The sequence below is a fragment of the Rhea americana genome, unplaced genomic scaffold (genome assembly GCF_003343005.1).
Source record: "Rhea americana isolate MKP2758 unplaced genomic scaffold, rheAme1 scaffold_88, whole genome shotgun sequence".
Taxonomy (NCBI): Eukaryota; Metazoa; Chordata; class Aves; order Rheiformes; family Rheidae; genus Rhea; species Rhea americana.
The window spans coordinates 96,537-120,593 of NW_028187066.1; the positions used below are offsets into that span (position 1 = coordinate 96,537).

At 35.7% G+C, this 24,057-nt stretch overlaps 1 protein-coding gene across 1 annotated transcript in view; it reads right to left on the reverse strand.

Annotated features, from left to right (window-relative positions):
* Positions 1 to 2,087: 2,087 nt before the first annotated feature.
* The window catches only part of LRIG3 (leucine rich repeats and immunoglobulin like domains 3), a gene marked incomplete at its 5' end in the record, with an annotated part of 45,548 nt that continues 23,578 nt past the window's right edge, over positions 2,088 to 24,057 (reverse strand). The window contains 16 exons of the mRNA XM_085323825.1: positions 2,088 to 2,809; positions 5,917 to 6,192; positions 6,281 to 6,424; positions 7,467 to 7,625; positions 7,843 to 8,295; positions 8,908 to 9,189; positions 9,765 to 10,085; positions 13,672 to 13,835; positions 16,086 to 16,157; positions 16,528 to 16,599; positions 17,341 to 17,421; positions 18,785 to 18,928; positions 19,352 to 19,495; positions 19,800 to 19,943; positions 22,216 to 22,359; positions 23,008 to 23,142. Coding sequence (XP_085179951.1) covers positions 2,565 to 2,809; positions 5,917 to 6,192; positions 6,281 to 6,424; positions 7,467 to 7,625; positions 7,843 to 8,295; positions 8,908 to 9,189; positions 9,765 to 10,085; positions 13,672 to 13,835; positions 16,086 to 16,157; positions 16,528 to 16,599; positions 17,341 to 17,421; positions 18,785 to 18,928; positions 19,352 to 19,495; positions 19,800 to 19,943; positions 22,216 to 22,359; positions 23,008 to 23,142 — 2,980 coding nt within the window. The remainder of the gene's footprint in view (positions 2,810 to 5,916; positions 6,193 to 6,280; positions 6,425 to 7,466; positions 7,626 to 7,842; positions 8,296 to 8,907; positions 9,190 to 9,764; positions 10,086 to 13,671; positions 13,836 to 16,085; positions 16,158 to 16,527; positions 16,600 to 17,340; positions 17,422 to 18,784; positions 18,929 to 19,351; positions 19,496 to 19,799; positions 19,944 to 22,215; positions 22,360 to 23,007; positions 23,143 to 24,057) is intronic.

Genomic DNA, 24,057 nt, shown 5'->3' on the forward strand with positions numbered 1-24,057 from the left:
TCTTAAAAAGAACTTTTAAGACATTGCAAGTATCTTGCAGTTTACCAAACATGACTATATTTAAGCACAACTAACTTCCTAAACATGAAAACTCAAGACTGACAAAATGAATAATGAGCATTCATTCCCATTTCTTGGGTACTTAAGGCAGTAAGTAAAACTGTATCCATTTGTATTTTTAAGATGCTATTTGAAACTTCGTGGGAAGGATCTAAAATTCAGGCAAAATTCAGTCATTGACCCCGAATTGCTCTTTGGGTAGAGGAATCCATGGGAGACTAGGCTCTTCATACCCTCCAAAACTCGGTCCAAGAAAATATTTAAGGTGGAAAAAGATGAAAGAGAAATGAAAAAAAAATGATATTGTCTCCAGTCCCAACTGTCTCCTCTCTTCCTCGCTATACAGAAAACAAATTAAAAGCCTGTTTTTCATGATGGACCTTTAACATGGATTCTAACACATTAATCTTAGAATGCAAGATGTTACTTACTGTTTTTAACTTTCATTTTTTTTAAGATAATTGACATTGACAGAGACTGAAAAAGCAATGTCTGGTTACAAATGCAAGTTGTCATGCCCCTGCCCTGCTTCTCTTCCCTTGCGCCTGCCCCAAAAGAGGGCCAGTGGAGGAAAGAGGAGATAAATTACTTTGATTTATTTAGTGAATCAAATTTAAGATTTCTTGGCTTATTGACTTATAGCTTTGTGCTTAACTCAGGAAAAATTAATCTCTTTCAAAATACACTTAATTATAATAAAATACTCATATCAATGTCTGTCACCACATCACCACATCTGGCAGCAATGAAGACAAATTAACAATGAGAGTCAGAAAATCTGGCAATATGATAAACTAAAGCAGGCAAAATCCATTCTCTACACTCAGACCACCAGTGACTAAGGATGGATTAACTTCCTGTCTCCAATACTGGCGCCTAAATTAAAGGGAAACTTTCATAGCGATCTGGGTACCAGGTTTCTGGCTACAAACAACAGAAAGTCCTGAGCTCAGCTATATTCTGCAGTGAAACTTTTGCTTTAGCTTTAGCCATGATGTCTGTGATGGCCTATTCTAACAGCTGCTTTTAATTTAGTTTAAAAGAAGAGATTTGGCAACTATGCAAGTTTGCACCTTCAAAGTCCACAGATATAAAAAGCTGATGTCCTATAATATTAACAATTTTAGACTCTCACAGTTTTAATGCACTGATGACAACAGGAATCACAGCTTTTAAAGATATTATGCCTCAGTATGTAGAGAAACAAGAGTGTTTTCACTTAGTTTTAATTAATATCTTACAGCAAGCAATCTTCTTTTTATGACTTTGTACGGTTAAAGGCATTGGGTTCATTAGTGCAAATTTAATCCAGCAAGAATTTACAATTGCTCAACTTGACTGAGCAACTGAATAAAGCACAGATCTCATTTATCTATAACCAGAAAAGGGCAGCTGAATAAAGAACAGAAGTGTAAGTTAAACCAAAGAAAATATTATCTTGTACTTGAATTACCTTCTTATGTTGCATGTGGAAGTGGTAGCAGAAGCAGGGAAGAGGGAGAAAGGGTATGGGAAAGCAAAAGCTTGGACATGCACTGAATATTTGGCAAATGCTTAACATTAAGCCACACAGAAAAGACTGATGGTACCAGGCAGACATTCAGTGCCTTTTTTTCTTCTTCTTCTTCTTTTACTAAATTAYTTGCTATGTTTTTGTGCATCTACTGTGTATATCCACCACCAGATGCATGTGCTCTATTTGCATGCATGCACGGACAGACAGCTGGTGCTTCAGCCTTGTGTGCATGCAAACTGAGAACATGTGCATAAATATTTGATAGTGGGAATTCAGAAAGTGCAAGATTTGTATTATTGTTATTATTATTATTTACATAAACACTTTTAACCCACCTGTAGTTATGGCAGGATCACACCCACTTGTAGAAACTGAACATATTTAACACAGTAAATCCAAAGACACAAGTTTTAGACAAATAAACACGTAAACAGGCAACAGAAGGCGGTTTACATATGCAATGTGCATTTCTGGTATCTACAAACATATATTCAATGCTTTTCATTCTTCATACACTAGTGTGGTACCGAGACCACATGGCAGCATATTTTATTAAAAGTAATGTGCAAATAATATGCATGATACCTGCAAACAGCATGGAGTTTCCATTTGTAAAAGGTATAAGTAACTACAAAATTAGAATACCTACTACTCGCATCAATAAAATGAAGTCTGACATAGAAATACATATGCTGTATTATTTACACCATTAATTTACAAAATATATTTGCATTAAACAAAGCTATAAAATAATTAGAAATATAGTATTTTTATAAGGAATGTCTTCCCTGTATAAAAATTAGAACATTTTGGCAATTCTCATTTATTTGAATAAAAATGCATTTATTTGTTCTGAATTCATAGCATCATGTTGTTTCTTTCTTCCCTTTTGCCCTTCCTTTTTCCCCTTTTAAATAAAATTTCACACTGAGGTAGTATGTCAAAGTATCTCTTTGGTTCCAGAAAGCAATGACAAGTCCAAAAGAAGCTATGTACCCAAATCACAGGATTGGAAAGTAGAAGTCCTAAAGTTTTCAAGAGACTGTTTGTAAGCATAAACGCTATTTTCTCCTCTGGAAATTGTCCTTTCTTTCCTATCTTCGTCTGCCTCTGAGTCAAAGTCCAACGAGGCATGAGGATTATTATGGGACATTTTTGGTTGATAATTTGCTGGCTGTTTACAACTTGAAAGAGAGTCCAGCTGAGGCCTCCACAAAGGCTTTCCAAATGTCCCTGAAAGATAGTAAATAGTAAGTACAGAAATACTGGTGCTAACAGCTTTGTGTCTTGCTAAGGGATAAACACTAGAACACAAGGATAAACTCAAGCAAAAAAAAAATAATAAAAGGAGAGATTTTTCTTAACTATTATTCTCCCTCCTCAAAAAAAAGAAAGAAAAAAAAAAGCCATGGGATCACAAGTATAATGCAAGACTCTGCCAGCTGAGACATTAAAACCATATCTAAAGTAAATGAGCTGATTGATAGTTACTCTGAACAACACGCTTTACTTAACTACCTTTGTTTTTATGACTATTCTCATCCCCATTCTTTTTTGGGGGAGAGGAAGAACACAGATCAAACTGTAAAAACATCACAAGAAATCTTCTAATGCAAAGTCAGAACACTCTCCCTGTCCTGTTCTTGAATAAAAGAACAACGCACACAATCTGTATGCAGTTGGGGGAGAAAAAAGAAAACGAAATACAACACCCTCCCCCATTCAATTTGAATGCTAAAATAAGTCTTTTTTCTAGCTAGCAGTTCACATTAATAAAGGCTCTGCCAGCCAAATTCTCCCTTCATTCTCACCTGTATATCTCTTTTCCCTCAATTGGCTAGAATAGACATAGCCCAGAAAGAATTTGGCATTTCAGATGAATCTCTGTTAATAATTATCCTGGATATATTAGCTAGAAAAAAAATAGTGTTCCTTTCACTCTTTACCATTGGGAAGGCGTTAGCGTCAACACTTCAACATGAAGGGCCTTCTCTTTTTTCACTGAAGAAAGATGTAACTATTGCAAAGCATAGTAGCTGTACATGGTACTTTAAAACCTGTTTTCCGAGGAGAATGTGCCACAGACTGATTTTGGAAAACTCACTTTTTATAAACAACTTTACACTACAATCATTAAGAATTTTGTTTTCAAACACTCATACTTTTAGTATTGTCTGTTTGGTAGAAACAAAGGTTTAGAGCAAAACTGTAATTTGAGAAGTTACTGAAAATKGATTCAGATGAGGTCTGCATCTGCATCAGTGATTTGCAAAGCAATTTTATTCCTAACACAACGTGAAAGGATATGCCTCACATCATCATAGCTACAAACAAATATTGATGCCTTAAAGCAAAAAAAAAAAAAAAAAAAAAGCTATGAACTTCCTGGCTTGTGCCCCAATAGTGATGTTAATGCCAACTGTCTTTCTTCATTGCAACTGTATGGGGCAAAAAACAGGCCAAAGTTTTGGCGATGCTGAAGAAGTGACTCCCACAAATGAATACGAGAAATGTATCAAGACTTCTTCCACAGTTGCTACCCCAAGATCTAACCATAGGTTCTTTGAATGAAGATGGCCAATGATTATGAAGTACCCAAGACAATGACGTTGTCACTTGAGTGGGTACAATAAGCAGTTCTGCAAAGACTTTTTAGGGTAGAGGGGAATATAAATCAACCTGAACCTCACGGTCATATTAGCTATCCCTTCACGTGAGAGAACTTCTTTCCACAGGACATGGYTAGTAAAGCCGTATCTGCACAGTGCTAGGCCAAGAATAGTGGCACAGAGCCAGGAGGCAGTGTGCCGTCCCAGGGTCTCTGCCAGATGTATCTGCAACGTTTTATGGTCTGAACATCTGGTTTTTGAAAGGTGAAAACTTCAGAAGTTTTACCTTCCTTCTCACCCCTAGAGAACAAAAAGTCCAGTGATGCACATTCCCACAGGTTCACTCGCAAGAGTGGGCAAATTGAAGCCTTAACAACACTGTTGACACATGAGCCAGGAAAGAATACGTGGTATCAGGGTTGCATTTTGCACTCTGATGTCACAGAGATGAAGGCAACAYGTGTGTTCATATGCATTTTAAACAAACCAGTCAAACCAACCCCCCAAATTCAGTGAGCTTCAGAGTTAAAAGTAACATTTTTTCCTTCCCCCTGCCTCCCTCTGCAACTTGAATTAAATTGTAAAACCTGGGTTAATTCTCTTGTCATTCACATCATGAGAAAAAAGAGAAAGGAGGGGTAGGCAGGTCTTACTTTTCCCATAGAGCCTTACTTTGAAAGGTAAATAGTTTTGGCACATTGTGTTACTATATGAACTTATACAGAGAGAGTTGTAGTATTCACTTCTGCTCTGAGCCCTCCTGGAACCTTGTACAACTTTTGCCCATTAATTAAAAATTTCTGTTATGTCTGAAGTTTGTGGAGAGGCATTTAAGTAAGGGAAACCAGAAGTATCCTAATATTTATGGAAATCTACAAACTATATTAAGATAAAAGTCATGCCACTGAAGAAATGTGTGTAGAAAAATTTTTAAAGTGTGTTTTGTTTGTTTAGCTAAGCTGCTATTAAGATCTCTTGGTAATTTCAGAATCTGCTCATTCTGTACCTTTACTGCAATTACTTTTCTCTTCCTGAACTTTAAATATGTGGGACTTTCTATATAACGCTGCTTAGAATCTAGGTTATCTGAGAAGTAGAAGAGGACCAATAGTTAAGACTTAGAGGTGAGCTACCTCACTGGACTACTGTGTTTGACCTAAGAATTCCTTAGATGCATGTCAGCTCTGTTTCTGAACATGCCTCAAGCTGTCCTGTTTACAAAACAGGAAAGGACCCACATCCCAACTAACTCCTGGTACAGTCCTGAGTTTTGAACATCTAACTGTCCTYGTGTGCTGCAGCAGAGAGCCTACGCATTCAGTTCTGCATACCTGACTGTGCTGTGCATGCCTTAAAAAACAGACATTGCGGTAATATAAACTCTTGTTAGGCAATAACTACAGTTCAGTCTATTCTAGGGGAAAAAAATAAAAAACACAACTCCCACACTGCCTACCCTCAACTACTTCCTATACCTCTACCTTTTTTGAAACTAGTTAGATTTCACATATTGAATTATCTCCCATTCAGTGACACATGCAGAAAGAAACCCACTCAAAATTGAATAAAATTAATTTTTTCACAGTGCTAGCTATATGAGTATCAAAGCACTACTACAGAATTACTTGTTGYAGGAGGGGGAAGAAAAAGCTGTGAAATTAATTTTGCTTAGTGTTGCAAGTAAGCAACAATACCGACAATTTGAGTAAAAAACATACCCATAAAACATACCCATAAAAGTGCTGTTACTGATAATAGATGAGGGTTCCAAACTCCTATTTAAATCAAAGGTGTCTGAATTCAGACTTATGCTTTTTAGTCCAGTTCCTTCATTCTGAGTATAAATGGAGTTAATGAGTTTGCTACTTGTAGCCTGCATCCCAATAATGCCAACACATTGGTCAAAGGGATCTTCCAGTGGAGGTGAGTACTGACAGCATTCCTTTTTCTTTAAATATCCAGACTCATAATGGTCAAGGCATGCTGTTCTTTGGTCAGGGCCACAACCTAAAGAAAATGAGAAATCTTTATRTAGATTTATCGTAATACAAGATCAAAGCAGGACTAAAACTTTTTTTTTTTTTTTTAAACTTACTTGTGTTGTACACTTCAAAAGCCTCAGAGCCATATGTGTTTCCTTTTAAATACAGAGTCCCTGAGGTCCCCAGATAGTGGCACAGAAATGGATCTGCAACACCCTCCAAGTCTGTTTCACTGCTGTTGTCTAGATGGCAAATACCTTAAAAATACAATTAACATGTCAGTATAYGGTATTTTCTTAAGTTGTAACTTATGTTTGCTCAAGTTTGTTCATTTTAGAATCCCATCTATACAACTACATTTCACAGTATAGTTACACCTTGCTTAAGTTTAATCTAACTTTCTGGAGAAAAGGGTAATTCTAGAAAGTGTTCAATTAATTAGCTTGACAGAGAACATGTTGGACTATACTCCATTATACAGTCATTGGATAACAAAACAAGCCTGTCTACAGGGATCAGAACTAAGGATTTTCTTCCCCTCTGGCACTGGAAGTCAGGATCATGCTATACCACCTAGGGTTCTTTTGGAGCACAGAGTGAAAGTGAGAAAGTTCTGGATGGGAGGGTGTGAGGGTATCACTGACTGCCAGAAGAGCTAAACATAGCTGCTGCCTTTCAGCTCAGTAGTTCCTGAAAGCTATGGACGTGCTCTACGCGTCTTGCTCTGCACAGAGGCAGCTCCTCCCACTATCAAACAACTGTAGAGCTTTCTCACCACTGCTCCAACCCCACCTGCCTCAACCATTACTCCTGACTCATCTCCATCTCCAACTCCTTCAAGAAACATGCCTCTTCTTCCCTAACCCAGGCAGGACCTAGATGCTCGAAGGTCAGATGTTTACATGTTAAATATTGCAAATTTTAACTTGCAGTCTCCTTAAGTTCTTTATTGACTCTGATCCCAAGACCTTTTCTAAAAGTAAAGTTTAATCAGTTTTATGATGCTAACAGTAACACTGCTATTACCACCGATCTCTACATTCCATTACAAGCACCTTTTGTAAGCTAAAACAGAGGAAGACATGCTGTTATAATTCCTTGTGGGCACTCTTGCTTTGGAAGTGTGATAATCAGTTTAAATACACCCCCAAGACTAAACAGCAGCTAATAAATCACATGCCAACTCTTAAACATCAGTGAAGATGCTTCATTGGTGTTATTTCCATTCATTAGAAAGACACAAGACAAGTTGCAGATACTCAGGCAATATGGAAAATGTGCTTAACATTTTACACCTACCATTACTGTCCCTCTGTTGTAAGAAACACCCTCCCATGGAAGATGCGAGGAACTGATGATGACTGCCATTTTCAGATGAACCATACCCATCCTGCCTTTCAGCCAGTGTCCCCTGAGATGACAGGTAACTTGGAATGTCAGCGGGCAAATTTGTTTCATCTGTGGTGAAGCAAAATATGCACAGAATCCATCAGTATATTTCAGAATTTGTAGGAGCATTTTTAAATTTGCCTGCAAGAAGTACTGAAGGTAACAAGCAGTTCACTCTTCTTTAACACGTTAAAACACATAAATGTTCCTATAAGAAAGTAACTGCAAATTAACCACAAACACTTCTTTTTTTTCCCTATCCAGTGAAAACCTTCAGTTTACACACCTGTATTTGTGATGCTGCAATCTTCATTTCTTCTTCTGGTGTGGTAGATGATGACCACCCACACCAAGGAAGTGCCCACCACACAGCAAACCACGGCTATGATCACAATGCCAACTGTGGCCCATCCATCATCATCAAGGGATGGGGCAATGTTTTGAGGAGAATCACAGGTGGGAGTAGGAATTACATTAAGACGGATGTTGCCTCGCTCTGTTCCAAGTGTGTTAGACATTTCACAAGTGTACTTCCCAGCATCGTCTACATCTGTATCCACAATAATTAGCAACTGATTGCCTGCAGCAAAGAAATGTCTCTCCGTTACCACGAGAGGGCTGTCATCCTTAGTCCAGTTCAGTCGGGGTGGAGGGCTACCACCAGCAATACACTGCAAAACTGCAGTTTCACCTTTTGTTACAGTTCGATCCAGCAAAGGTCGTAAAAATGATGGTGTTTCTGAAAAAAAAGTATAAGCTTTATGCTCTACATGACCTTGCAAGAATGGGAACACGTCTCTTTCCTTCACAGCTAAAACAGGAAAAACTAAATTAAATACATCAGTGAGGCCTAATGAAGCTTATAGTCTTTCAGGTAAAATGTATCCATGGAGTTTGAACTASAAGTCTACAGTTTACTTGTCAACTGATCAGACCTAGATGCTTGCTTTCCCCACAAAGGTAAAAAAGTCAAATCACACCCGTTCAAGAATGCAAATTAGGTTATAAAGAGTTGACAAAATGACAGGAATTTAAAGTTAACGAAATATCCTGACTCTAAACAAAAACAAGAGCACATTTTTCTTTTTCTACATATTAAATGCTGTTTCAAATACACACTGAGAAATGAAACATAACTAACTTTTATTACCTTATCATAACAGTGATTGTGTGCTGAAGTATATTTCTTACCTATAGTCACRTATCAGTAAAAAGTATTTCAGAGTATTGTTTCTATTATATAAAGTTTTGAAAACATATTATCCTTCGTCAGTGCATGATTTTTAGAAGTGTTCAGAATGTTTCTGTTCTTCAGGAAAAWTTATGCCATTAAGGATTGACAATTTCTTACCCAAGACTGTCAATGTTGCGTTAGCTGAAATGCTTCCAGCAGTGTTTTGAGCTGTACAGCTATAAACTCCTGTGTCCTCGATTTTCACATCCACAATAAAGAATACATCATCTTCAGGCATGACATGCATACGCCTCTTGCGTGCTGCAGGAAAATCAGTTCCACCATCTTTCTGCCAAGCAATCTGGGGGACAGGATGCCCAACTGCAGCGCACTCTAAACGTGCCATTGCCCCAGCACGAATGGTTAAGTCCATTGGGATCTTTGTAAATGATGGCAGCACTAAAGAAAAGTGAGTGATACTAAAAATGAATAATGAACGATAAATGAAACACACTTTTCCTCTTTTGCAAAGCGTATTATTAATTTTAATATCCTTCCTGTTCTTATAAATCTCAGAAAAACATACAACCTAAATTTATCAGCAGCTAACAAATAGAAAGGGAGGGAGTCGTCAAGTATGTGAGATCACCTAGGTCAAAATTTCATTTCTGCTATCAGCATCCTTCATGATCTTGCCACAGTACCTTGATGCAGAGTATATACTTACCTCCTGTGAAGAAGGAAAAGACAAAGGTTTTATCACCATGTTACACACACTCTGTCAGACTTATTTTAAATTGGGTTTGTTAATTTTTTGCCTATACTATGGTCTTAAAGTGTTCAGCACAATGGAGCCAGATTAGAAAATAAATGGTGATTTTGGACCCAGATACACCTTAAGAAATTGTCTCAGTGTTTTAAGCAACATTCTACAAGATGATGATAATTAGAATGGAAAAAAATATATATGTATACATATCTTGATTAAAATGGTTCTATCTTTAAAATTCACATACAAAAAGTAACATACTTACTGTTTACTGTAAGTTTGGCTTTGACAGAGTAGGATGAACCAAAGTGATTTGAAATAACACATTGGTATTTCCCTTCATTGCTGAACTCAACATTGCGTAGTCGAAGGATGGTGGTGTACTCCATCACTTCACCACCCTGTGCCCGGAGGTGTGCATAATTCTCCATTTCAGCATCATGCAGTAATTCATTGTCTTTCTTCCATGCAAAAGTCATTGGAGAATCACTGCTGCTGGCTGCTGAACATACAAAACTCAAATTGGAGCCCTTGATCGCTGATTGGGTTTCTGGCTGGACAGTGATCTGTGGTTTAGGAAAATCATCTGYACAGAGAGGAGAAGAGAGAAAAAGTAAGACTGAGGAAGGGAAAAATATACATGAGACCTGAGTACTCTTTTTAAAAACAGTTTGTAARCCTTGTTTTATAGGTTTGAGAAAAGAGTCAGACAAGTATATATATAAAGTGGATATATGATGCTTTCATTTTAAATTTCATTAGCCTTAGGGCATTTAAAGATGCCATATTTATGAGTTTATTGCACCAAGTCATCTCTTATTGAACAGAAAACATATTTAAAAGCAGTCTGTGTGTATAGTTTGTTCAACAGCAGCACTAAAGTAAAAAGAACTACCSTGTAAGAGCTATGCTGAATGTCAGTCATGAAGCCCACCCTTCACCTTTACAACACCTCAGGCTGATACCAGTTTTTCTTTATTGAAAGTATAGTTCTTCTGCAGAAAACTGCAAGGTAAAGTCCAGGGTTTTCCCCAAACCCACAAAAAACAGTCAAGTACTAAAGTCATCGTTCCAGCGATTTGTGGCTTTTTGGTCCACCTTGCAAATGCAGCAGTGCTGATAATCTTTTAAGCAGAGCAGCATGCAAGAATTTCAAGAGGTTATATTCTGGAGAATTGTTTGCTATTGGAAAGCTACTGTAGAMGTGCCATTTGTCAGTTTCCAGAATTAACTGACTTTAATCATGTTATTTATGTCAAATGCACAAAAGCAGTAGGCATTAAAATACTTGGTCTCCCCAAACTAAAAATTTTGTRTATTACAATTTCCAAGAGACACAAGCCCAAATTTTGCATATACTGCAGGAAAAGCCCTGGGCCCAAACTACTCCTTACTATGGACCCTGCTTGCACTGCAGATAGCCAGGTTCTGAGTCCATTTGCTTTCTTGTATCTCATCTCTCTTGGCAACAACATACCAGGGGCAAAGTAYGATTTCCTGAAAGAACTTCACTAATGCATGTTGGGGGTAGGAAAAAAAGAAGAAGAATAGGAGGAGAGATGTGGAGCTCACCTGAACTTGATCTTCTTACAAAATAGTTTGCAAGTCTGGAGCTGAGCTCTACTTAAATGGCAACATGGATCCCCTGATCTGGGACCACAGGTATGGACTTTAAGAATCTCCTAGGCTGGTTAGTTTTCCTGCTTTGTACCCATGTGTTAAGTCCTCCAAGACCAATTGTATCACTTGCACAATGAGTTGATTGTTAAGGTAAAACAAACTAAAATATATTTAAATTACTTCGGTGAAAAGAGTGCTGAATACACTTCATTTTTCTTTAGTTGTATTATCAATAGAATAATAAAATATTTTAAAATTTGAGTTATTCTGAAGGGGAATGAGAAAATCAGTTAAGTAACTGGATGTTACAGAATACAGAAGAACATTTCAAGATAAAATTGGCAAACATTTTTCTGGAACAGAATAAAACGTGTGCGTGCTGCAGTATGTGGGTGTGTCTGAATACATTTATCACAGACACACACATATATACCGATGTATTACATACATGCAGGCACTCAATCGATCTCTTTTGAAGAATATATTTCTCATTCTGCAGAAGCTGCTTGACAATTGTATAATGGAAAACAGGCTATCTATCATTCAAACGGTAATATTTTAGTATCATTGTGCTAAATTTAAGTAATTAAGACATGTCACAAAAGCAGCTATTATTCTTTCCACAGTTTTATCTTTGGTATGGACATGTCTCAGGATTTGTTTCAATTTGAAAGACAGTTTTAGAAAGCATAAATTATGTGAATTTTCTATACTTTAGCTACACAGATATGGAACAAGACAGCCTAACATTGCTTTACATTAACAATTTTAGGATGTCTCCCTCCTGTCTCCTGCTTGCTTCCAAAATTGTAACGTGATGTGATTTGGAGGATTACACACTCACATAAAGCATGTATAATAGATTATTTATTTTAAATTTCAGAAAAGACATATCTAACTCCTCTTCATAATTCCATAATAGCAAGGGTGGCCATTTTAAACTTTAAAGGCAGGGTGTGTATATACACCCAAAGACAGAGTGATGGTGCACTGTAAAGATGTAATAAAGTAAACAGTGAAACACACACTGATTGTATTTAAAAGATTATGATGGCTTCTGCTTCACAATAACTTTGTGTGTTAAATTTAACAACTTACTCTTAGTACATTCCTTTTTGCTAATATATCTTAAAGGTTTAGAAGTTAAATAAAAACAAGGGCTCAGAAACTAAAAGAAAGATCATCATCCTCATAGTTTATCTAGCTATCTATCTGTATGTTAAACCTCCAACTTAATTTCTTGACAGAATGAATTTATCATATGTAGGATATAAAATTCATTAGCTACTTAGTAATCAGTTATTTTCTGCAATGTCCACGTCAGCTTCTCCCTTTCAACACTAGCTAAATTATACACCATTCATTATGCAGCTGTTATTTAACATTAACGTATTAAAACATTTGACTGCTAACAGGAGGGAAGAAAATCAACATTTGTACACACTATTTTAAACTATTCTGTGCCTGTTTGCCACTGAGAAAGCATTAGAATAGAGACATCCAAAATTAAACAGTTGGATTTGTTAAGTGAGGAAAGTTACTGGCCATATGAAATATGGTTAATTTTCTTCTCAAATGAATATAAATTTTGAATTTTCTTTAGTAGGATAAAAATAAAATGTACACAACAAAAATATAGGAAACTAGTCAGATTTTAATTATCCAAGAGTTTCAAAGTTCCTATTTAGTGTATGAAAGTACACAATCACAGCATCTGAACGCAAGCTATGATGCAAGGGCACTTGCATCTGTGCTTTGAATGTTTAGTTTCACTTTGTTTAAAATAGCTGATACTGAATGTTACTGTACACTGCATGCACACAGAAAGATTTTATTTTAAGATGGATGCTATCACCTCAGATTGACGAGGGACAAGTTCATCTTTTAAGTATTTACAATGCAAAGTCTTAAAGTAAAAATACTGTATTATGTGTTATGATTCACTTTCCAGGCTATTGAAATGCAAAATATTGGTAGCRTAACTGTGGAAATTTTATGTTTTAAAATACAGTTTAAGTAAAATAGACAATAACTTATGTGTTCCCAATCATTTTTAAAGTAAACAACAAGTACACGTAAAAGAAGGACAGAGCTGAGGCCAGCACGGCTATTTTACCTTCATATTTTCTCAGCCTTGGAAGATCTCAACTCTTACGAAGTATGAAAGTAATTTATAAATAATAAAAAACAAAAATGGCTTAAGTTTGCCAAAATATATTTTCTTTAAAAATTATAGTTATCTAAACAATATTCATATTTTAAATATAGAAGTATATACATTTTCCACCAAGAACTGCTGAGCTTTCTCTGCACACCATGTTGTGCACTATGTAAGATGTACAAGAAATAAGAATCAAGGAAATGTCATTCCCCATCTTCTGTGAAACCACAAGCTTCTACATCAAAGTTTGGGAACAGAGAAGCAAATGTTAATAAATATTAAATCCTCTCCATTTTGTTAGAGAAACCAAAACATACAAAAGAAAACACTACAAAACCAATCCATTCAGCAAAATTTGTTCTATGGAATAAGGAATAGTGGCTATACTCACCACAGACAAACCCATCCAGGCTGATGGCAAAAATGCTTCTGCCTTTTAGAAGCTGAGGATGGGCACAACTGGCATTTACAAAGCTCTCAAAGTTGTTCTCCGACACCCACTGTGGTAGCCATTTTAGCTGGCAGTCACACAAGAGACTCGATGTGTTTAAGTGCCTAAGAGAAAGCAATTACACATTAAACGCTGGTTTGCTTGCTTTTCTGTTTGTAATACAGATCCACACAAGCACTACAAGTCAATAATATAAAGTTAAATTTTAACTTAAATAAATAAATTACTAGAGAAAGAAACCAGCGTTACTTAGCACACATGTGAGGACACCATTGTCAGAACTTCTAAATTTTACAGAGCAGAAATCTTTAATCTTTACTCTCAGTTTCTGCTATTTCTATGAGTCCAAGCAGCCGTCTGGCTTTGTACTGCATTAGATAACAAAATGGCAAACAGCACTGGGACACGCAGAATGGGCACTTAGGAGAAGAGCCCAAAAGGGAGGAGCTCTAGAGCTAAAGCTTTGCATAAAAAAAATGTCGAGACAATTTCACTCCCTCATTCGCACTTCAGTCCAAATTTATATTGGGGAAGGTATTTAAAAAGGGGGGACAGGAAGATAAGCAATAGTCAGCGCTACTGCAACAAGTGCAGAAATAATTGCAAGCTTACTTAACTTTTGTGAGTAACTACATTCATAGAGAGAGAAAAAAATGTGCAGAAAAAACGTGAGGGAAAAATAGGATGTTTGGTAAAGCACACTGAATCAGGAGTTGAAGTAGGAAGAGTTCTCAGTTTTTTATAGTGATTCTGAGTTTTAATCCAAAACTAGATTAAATAATGAAACTCCCCTGTTTGAAGTTTGCAATATTATCTGTTCTTGGAGGAAAAGCAAAAATACTGGATCCAGGGAGATAACCATCTAGTCATAATTGAAGATATATCAATTAGCACAAAAAGAAAAGAAGCTCATAGATAAGACCTGTAGATGCCAACTCACTTTTTCACACCTAGATGAAACAGATCATCTTTTACTGAAGTGCGAAGGGCATTCTTGTTATTTTTAGAAGACAGAGAGACCAAGCACTTTTAGCTACCCTGATGCATTATTTCTCATACTATTTTCAGATAATAGGGCCTTTGAATTAAGTGACTAGATGGGAATTTATACTGAACTCTGGAAGAGTATTTCCCAACACTTTTCTACATCTTCATCAGCTATAACCGATGTCTACCASGTGTTTCAGAGGAAGCACAACAATCCCCAAAATGTTGAGTTGCTATTCATCAGCTCTGTGCTCCCACTGCTCTCTCTTGYGCTAAACTTAGCGTTTGTCTCAAGGCTGGCTAAGCAATTTCAGCAAACYAATCAAGCAACACCACCACATCCAACTCAAGGAAGAGGAAAAGCAGGCAGTATCTGGCTATGGGCAGGAGCATGGCTGCTGCCTTCTACAGAAACGGGCTAGGCAAAAGATAAAGATGATGTTAAACTGAAATCTTTGAATGAACCAAATTTGGAAGGCTGATCGTTGCTTTCTCTATGGCATCCAACCATAAGATGAAGTAGATAACCAACTGCTTGGGTGACCAAGGACAGAAATCTGGAGAATACAATTAAAAAGCTCTAGACTAGCTCCACGTAGTTTCTACTCATAATGACAATAGCATCTTTTATTACTCTTTAGCTTGCTGCTAAATTATACAATAGAGCAGACTAGGAAAGGCTGATATGAATAGGCGAGAAATGAAATACAGGCAAAAGAAGGAATGAGCTGTGCTCAAAACACAGTGAACAATGACGGTGTTTTCCCCTTCAGTAAAATTTAGTTCTAAAATCTAATGTATTGATCAACCGAGGAAGAGGATAAAAGGACAAAAAAACAAGAAACCCWCTAAAAGAATACATTCTTCCTGGTGACCGCTTCACGACTTCTTTGACAATCTGCCCCTTTGCTACTGCAGGATAGAAGGACCCAATTATAAGCACTGACATCCAGGTCTTTACAAAAGAATTACGGTACTGTATTTCACTGGTCTAGTAAGCTGTAGCTCAGTTATAGCACTGCTCATATTACATCAACGTCTCCTTTATCTTTTATGTATTTAGGATCAGCCAATTTAAACTGAGGATTCTAGATACCAAATGTAGYAGAAAATGAACACCTCCCATCCTGCACTATCGCGCTTAAATAAAGTCATCACATGAAAAAAACACTGACATCTCTTTATTATGTGACTTCAGAGATATTACAAAGAGAATTTAYGCCTGCATCAAGGTTTTTATAAATAAGTAAATAAATGTGCATGTACACACACATATAGGTAAACATACATAAAACACCATGYAAACACACATATACAACAAATATATGGATATACATTTGAAGTGATATATTTAGAAAGAAACTTACAGTTCTTTAAGTTTCTTCATTTGCAAAAAAGCATTTCCCTGAACTGACATGATTGCATTGTCACTTAGATCTCTAGGGGAAAAGAAAAAAATATTAGAGGAGGAAAGAATAATTTATTAACTTGATACATTTAATATGAAGACTCAAACAATAGTTTCTTACATTAGTGATATACAAAGGATCCCCTAGCTCAGTAATCAATGAAACAGTATTAAATAGTTATTATATATATTAAGAACGCTATAAACTTTCCACTTTAAATCCAAAATTCATATTCAGCATAACTCCAAAATGAAAGAACCTCTTTAAGAACGCTACATCAGCCAGGGTGTGTCCCACTCAAACAGTCATGAGTAAAGCTTGTTAGTCCTTTTCTTGTTTTAGTTAGTATCAAAATTCACTTTTTCCATTGTTGGATTAAATGTGAATTTCTACTACTTACAGGTGTTCAAGCGCATCCAAACCAGAAAACGCTTTCTTTGTAATGGATCTAATCCTGTTTCCTTGTAGTATCCTGAAAAATACAAATACACAATGCAAAACAGATGTAATGAAATGGGGCATTTCTGGACCTAGGAAGAAAATAGCAAACACTGCATTTTTGACATTTATTTCTGAACTGTGACTAATGTTCACCATTCAGCCTTCCCCACTACACTAAAATATCACATCTCTAAAATATACCCATTTATTCCACTTCAGTTGCTAGATTACAGAATGATTTTCAAAGGTGTTTAATGTGCACAGTTCAGTGATACRGATTATTCTGAATACATAAACATAAGCATCTTTTTATTTCATAGATATGCATTTGAAAATGTCATCTTTTCACTACAATGAACGCACTTCTACTGCATGCTGCATTACTTTATCAAAGACTATCCCTGGCASTAGGCCTTCATAATATTTGCCAATAAACTTACCATTACTTCCTATTATGCGAAACCCTTATTCTTTGTAAAGTCTCCATAAAATTTCCATGAATAAGATCAGTCTCTATATTAGTAAAATTTAGAATTTGAATATATTTTTGATTAGTTTGACTAGAAAAGTCTGGAATTTCTTTTATATAATACAAAGAGATTACAGAATAGAATTTTAAAATGCTCACAGCACAGAATGGAATTTTATCTAGAATCTCAGCTATCAAAAATACAGTGTCGTAAGTGTTGGGTTTGCACCTTGCAGTACAAGCTAAATCCATTACTGAATTTTTCAAGGAATGATGAGCTACAAATACTGTAGCCATACTCACAGCTTCCTAAGTTTATCCAGGCCAGAGAAGGCACCGTTCATATCTTCAATAGTCCATGATATTTCGTTGTTTTTCAGATCTCTGTTTAAAGATAGGAAAACAAAATTAAACTACAAGAGCCATTAAAAAGAACCAGCTACATACATTACATTAAAAAGAACCAGCTTAAAGAGCACCTGGCATTTAAAAAATCCCTGAGGTAGTTGTTCTGTAGTATTATTTTGAGAGAGGCTTTTCTCAATTAGCTATTTCATTACAGTTTTTACTGGGAGAGCTTGAAGATTATCTACTGGATACTCTTTCCACTGTTACTTAAAAARATCACAAGAACAGCAAGTTTAAGGTAAGAATCCTTAGAAAACAAACACACACATATACCCTGCAAAGATAACCAGATACAGGAATATCGTAAGAGACGAAGAATGATAGCAAAGGAGAGGATCAATTGTTGCTCCTTCAAAACAAAATGTTTTACAGGAACAGAGATATACTAATAAAGGAATCATTTTTAAATCCKAGGGCATTCACAACGTAAGTTTAATTATCGTGAAACACAATGAGATTGGAGGTATTTGTGAACAGAATCAACAGTGTAGTTCCCACTCTGCAAACTCAAACACTTCACACAAGTCTCTGACTTCCTCTCTTGACAGCCTTCATCTCTCATCTGTATACTTAATGAATGCAGCAAATGACTCCCTGACCTGCATTTTAGTTAGATTCCCAAGGTGTGAATATGAGTAAAACCCTAGTAATAAAATGTTAACATCCTTTTCAAAGCCTGGAAGGAAAACTGATTATTTCACTCATCTGGTTAACGGATGGGTCACTGATATGTAATTGGAACATTTTAACAAAGCTAAATATTTTTAGATTCTTTTACTTCTTTCTCACCCTTTCCTTATGGCATACATTTTTTAAAAAATGCTCAAATGTTTAAAACACTTGCTCAGTTAGGAAAAGCGTCAGCATTYATAGTAACACTTGAGTCTTAAGACTTCTTCTATTCCAACCATAATGGAAAACTTTGGTTCAGTTAAGACGTAACTATGATCCAGAACTTCACAGCTGGAGGTAGCAGGCAGCACTGATACCCTCTAGTGTCACATGCTTTTCCCACGATAATGCTACTGAAAGTTTGTATCATAGTTACCATCATCTATCAATTTTTTTTTTTTTTCTCAGTGATTCTTTTTAGGTGATGTCCATTACATAGCTAAAATGATAGTTAAGAACAGAAGGACGAAATTTCTAGAGATATAAACTTCTACACAGACTTATAAGAAAGAGAAAGTCCTCCCTCTCCCAAATACTCTGGAAAAAAGTCTTACTGAAAGAAAACATATGCTCATCTGGGAAATTTAACACAAGGTTTTGCAGTTATACATTTCCATAATAAAAAATTATAATGTTAGACCTTAAAAATCAAGTTCTGTCAACTTACAAAGTTTGCAGACTGGAAAGTCCCCGGAAGGCACAATCAGCAATGTAGTTTACTTTGTTGTTTCCAATGTACAATCCAACTAGTAGGCTTAAACCAACAAAGCTTGAATCATCTAACCTTGCTAAATGATTGAACGTCAAATCTCTGCAAGTTCAAGGAAAAATGTATTTTAATGGTTATGCTGGAGTGKTTAGGACTCAGTTCAGCTCAACTGAATTTTTAGTTGGGAGAAAATAAAATCTTTCCATTACAGCTATCAGAAAACCTACTACACAATTTTTGATTATATAACTTGTGTATTATTTCCCCTAATTCATAAATTACTGCAAAATGATTTCTTTCATTTGAAAATGACTATGTGAAAGCTTTAGYACAATTGCCACAGCAAAATGAAGCAGTCATGGTTGGTTTCAACATCTTTCAACATAATATAACCGTCTCACATACACAAAAAGTTGTTGTCACCTTGGAAACTTTGTTATGAAAAAATCACAGATCAGTGGTAAGAAGCTCATGCTTTGGCATGTACCTTGCTTTCAAAACTGGAATAGAATAAAAGCTACTCACAGCTCACTGAGTTTTTGGCAAAATTCCCAGGCATCAGGACTGATCTTGCTGATGGCATTTTGGCTGAGATGGAGTTGCTGCAGCATCAGCAAGCCATACAGCCAGCCTTTGGTTACCTCTGTTAAGTTGTTATGGTCCAGCTGCCTACATATACACAAACAAACAGACAAAAGACATAAGATTCAGAAACTCAGTTAATGCATGCTTTGCTATGGATCTACATCTAACTTCATACTGCTGGCTACACAGCTGCAGAATCTGCTCACTTCTACAGTTATATGCATGCATTCAGAATGTGCTCTTTTCACCATTCTCCTATTAATGTTTGCTGCTTTTCAAACCATGTCAAAGTAACTTAATTCAAAAACATCTTTAAATTTTATCACACAATTCTGTTCATTCCGTGCAATTATACCAAATTGCAGAATATATGAAAGTTTACACTTACAAGACTTCCATGTTGGTTAATCCCCAGAAGGCACCATCCATGAGCCTTGTAACCCCATTTCTCTGCAGTTTTAATGATTTCAAAGCTGGAAGTCCTTGGAAAGTAAGCCCATCTATTTTTTTAATTTTGTTGCGATTCAGCTCCCTGCATCAATAAATTTTACAGTTAAAGCAGAATAAGTTTACTGTATGCCAACAACCTTTCTTCACTCTCTAGAACCAAAATTATTTATTTATTATATTTATTATTATATATTAATATTATATTATTATTATTATTATATAATATATTAATATAATATTATATATTATTATTAAATATATGGATATTTATTATTTAAATATCCATGCGCACATAAAGATATAATAAAATTCAAATATATTACTGTAATACAGATGTTTAACTGTGCTTAYAGCAGTGGTATTTTGAATAATGAGGACAAGTACGTGGTAATTTTTTGATTTTCAAATTTATAGAATTTAGAATGTAATGATTAGCCCTGTTCTCAAAATAAAAAGGAAGTTCTTAGTATTTATCCAGCAGTACAGCTACTAATTTTGGCTAGTAACTGCAATGAATAACTAGTCAGAAAGAAAAGGACAAATTTTTCAGTAGCAGTTAACAAGCAAAAAGTAAATATCCCACACTGGGTAATCTCTCTCCTTTTTTTAWCTGGGGTCAAGCATTCCTTACACATTCTTCCCTCATTCCCCACAACCAGTTAGCTATGAATTATTCCTTCCTTTTTAAAGTGGTTTTGGTACTCTCCCTACTGCTGCTACATTGCCTACACACACACCTTGTAGTTCAGAGCTAGGACCCAAATGTATCCTGAAAGGGAGCAGTTATAAGGCATAGCTGGAGGGCAAGCTGTAGTGACAGCTGCATTCACTGATACATTATACTTTTTTGCTTTTCATAATACTTTATCATTGGTTCTCCTCAGCTCTAACATCTGTACCAACCCCAAGCAGCTTTCTCAGCCTTTTAAAAAGAGAAGTCCTCCCTCATGTAGGCACAAGGAACACTGTTAACTGGTTTTATAATAGCAATTTTAAATCAGTTACCATTTGTTAAATTAGCAGTTATGTTTATTAACAACAATTATATACATTATGCAGAGATGGGATTAGACAGTACTAGGAGAAGGTCCTCACAGCACAATGAGCTACTTCAAAAAGATCTTTGATCTATCAATCTGCACCACGCCAAACCAAAAAGAATTCTTTCCTTCTAAAACTTACTTCCCCCAGGGAACTGCAGAGCTAAATTTTTCTCTCTCCATATTTATATAATTTTTGTTTTTCAAACTTACAGCTTTGTAAGAATTCAGCTTTCCTCTCTGGTAGCCTGATATGGTCTATCCTACTCCTTCCTGTGCTTGGATGTGCAAAAGCCATAAAGCACATTCAGTAAGCTGTGCCTGTAGTTCTTCTCCACTCCTCCTCTGAATACTTCCTTCAGGGCAAAATATACTTGTTTTGCCTTCACTGCAAAATAACTATCTGCCTACAGATTTGGTTGTTAATCAGTAGAACTTCCGTAGGTAAGCACATAATCAGCTTTTAAAATCTTAGTGTAAGCTGAAGAGAAGAAAGTCTACTGAGATCATTAACGAATCTTGAGGTTTGAACAACTGTTCTCACAMTCTCTTGTTAAGGCTTGAGTTAAACTTTTCTTGTATTTGTGTACAGGACACAAGTCACTGTTCCCAGATATGTCAAGTATTCTACTACTTCCCTGTTTTTATCGCATACTTTTTACTTTCAAAGTTAACCTAAGAGGCTTTATCATTTTAACTCTTCACTATCCAGTAGGGAAAATAATCATTAAGGATTTGACAAAGCCCTATTCTAGCCATCCTCCTGTAAACTTTTTTGCACTCTTCAAATAGATATAAATATAATAATAATAAAAAAACTGTTCTCAGTCTCCTTCAAATTCAACAGTTTTATCTATTTTTATTAGTAAAATATTTATAGACATTGTGCCAGTGAAGATGACTGAAGTCTGTTTACTTGAACATATTGCTTCTTGCCATACTTTCTGAAAGAAATTCTTTCCCTTCATTTGTTGTAACCATGAAAACAGAAAACACACAAACTGATCTAGTCTCCAAAATATATAAATTTACTTCACTTAGCATTTTCTCAAATGTCTCCTTACAGGAGAATGGCAGTTACCCCTTCTCCAGCCTTTTTTTTTTTCCTTTTAATGGGCAAATGTAATTTTAACACAAAGACTACTCTCAACTCACCAATATGTAAGACTATTTTTGTTCAGTGTAAAGCTGCAGTTAGTAAAGGTTGTAGTAATGTTTCTGAGTCTGTCTCACTCTGTCTCTTGTTAAATTAAAGGCTAAAGTTCAAGCACTGGAAAACCTGAAAACAATTAGTCAATTGTAGGTTGCACTTACAGGTGCTGCAGATGCGGGAGTTTAAACATCTTTTGAGGGATTGCTGAAATTTTGTTCCTGTTCAGTTTCAATACTTGAAGTGTGCTAGACAAATTGTCAAAGGTACCAGGCTCCATGGAGGTTATTCGGTTACTGTTAATGTACCTGTTGAAACAATGTCTAGAAGGTTAAATTTACAGTTATTTAATAAATTTTTAATACCAAGTAGTAAAATACAAAGCTCTTATGCTGCCTGTCTCCTGATAAATGGAATTTTATTTGTCACATTAATTACAGCTCTTGACAGCTCAGCCTGCAGTCAAATGGTATTTCAACATCAAAATTTTGCTCTACTCTGCAGGAGCATATTAATGGCATAAGACAGTGTGCTGTCAAAGTATAGGATGTTGCAGCCCCATTACTTTATTTTCACTCAGTATAGCTCTGGCATTACAGCATTACTGAATAGGGATTAAGGGAAGATTCAAAAAAGTCCACTCTATGTAACTCAAGATGGAACCAATCACAAGGAAATTAAGTTTATTTTGTTACATAATTATTTCTCTCAAAAATGCATTTATTTGTTTCATCTCAAGATAATGATTTTTACTTTCTAGGAACTAAAACATCCCATTGCAACTGACGTATTCAAGCTAGCAATTTACGTTATACTCAAGAGGTGAAAGTGGGAATATTTAATATAAGCACCTAATTGAAAAATTCTTAGYCCCTTAACATACACCTACTCGTGTAAGTTTCTCAACAAGTTTTTTGAAAGTAACCTGAAAAAATACAATGTCAAGCTTTACTTACAGATACTTGAGCTGTAAAAAAGGAAATGATGGWATTTTTAGCTCTGAAATGTTATTGTTGCTTAGGTCCAAGGTTTCCAGATTCTGAAATGGTTTCAGATGTTCAAACAAGATGTTGACGATCTTGTTGCTGGTCCTGAAATTTAAGGACAATAGTTAGAAGACTTGTCATTTCCAGAGAAAACACGTTAACTACATGTCACTCTGACAAAAGTTAGTTCTTAATTCTCTTACTTGAAAATATTTTTTTGTTCAATAAATACAATATAGTATAGCTGTAAGCAAAACATTCACTTTTAGCCATCCCAAGTCATAAATCTATATGCTATAAATAGATGTGTGTATCAGCATTTCTTAAGAAATCATCTGTTTCTGAACTGTAGAAATATCTACTATCTAGTATTTGTATTGATCAGCATCTCACAGTATTGCAATGAAATCAGATTAGTTTGGTTAAATAGAAACCCTCACCTAGACTAGCATCGCAGAAGACAGACATTTTGCTTCATTGAAAAAACAAAAAAACACAAAAAAACAACTACTGCATGAAAATCACTCTAAATTTCCATAAAAACAGAGTTAGATTAGAAGACGTGCATGACACTGCGTCCCTCTCAGAAAGACATTCTTTGTGTTTTGAAATTAGACTTAGTATTTTATCCTACAGGTATTACTTGTTAACAAAGAATAAAACTCATGCTTGTTAGAGTTCATTAGAGGCTCTGGACTTCACGTATGCTCAAACTTCAACTAAGGCATCACACTATTCCCTAACAAAAACTTTGCCACACTTYAAAGATAAGGGTATCTTCATCTACTACTAGCAATACATCTTTTTCTACTTCCAATGAAATATGCATTTTTGCAGCCATCGTATTTCATGTTCATATCCAGCAGCCATTCCATCCTACTTGCATAATATACCGAATCACACACACACATCAGCAATGTCAACAGTGCTATTCATTTGGGACTAATGGCACATCAGGGAAAACAGATCATGACTAATTAAATGAATGTAACCCTAAATGATCCTGTATCTTGTCAAGTT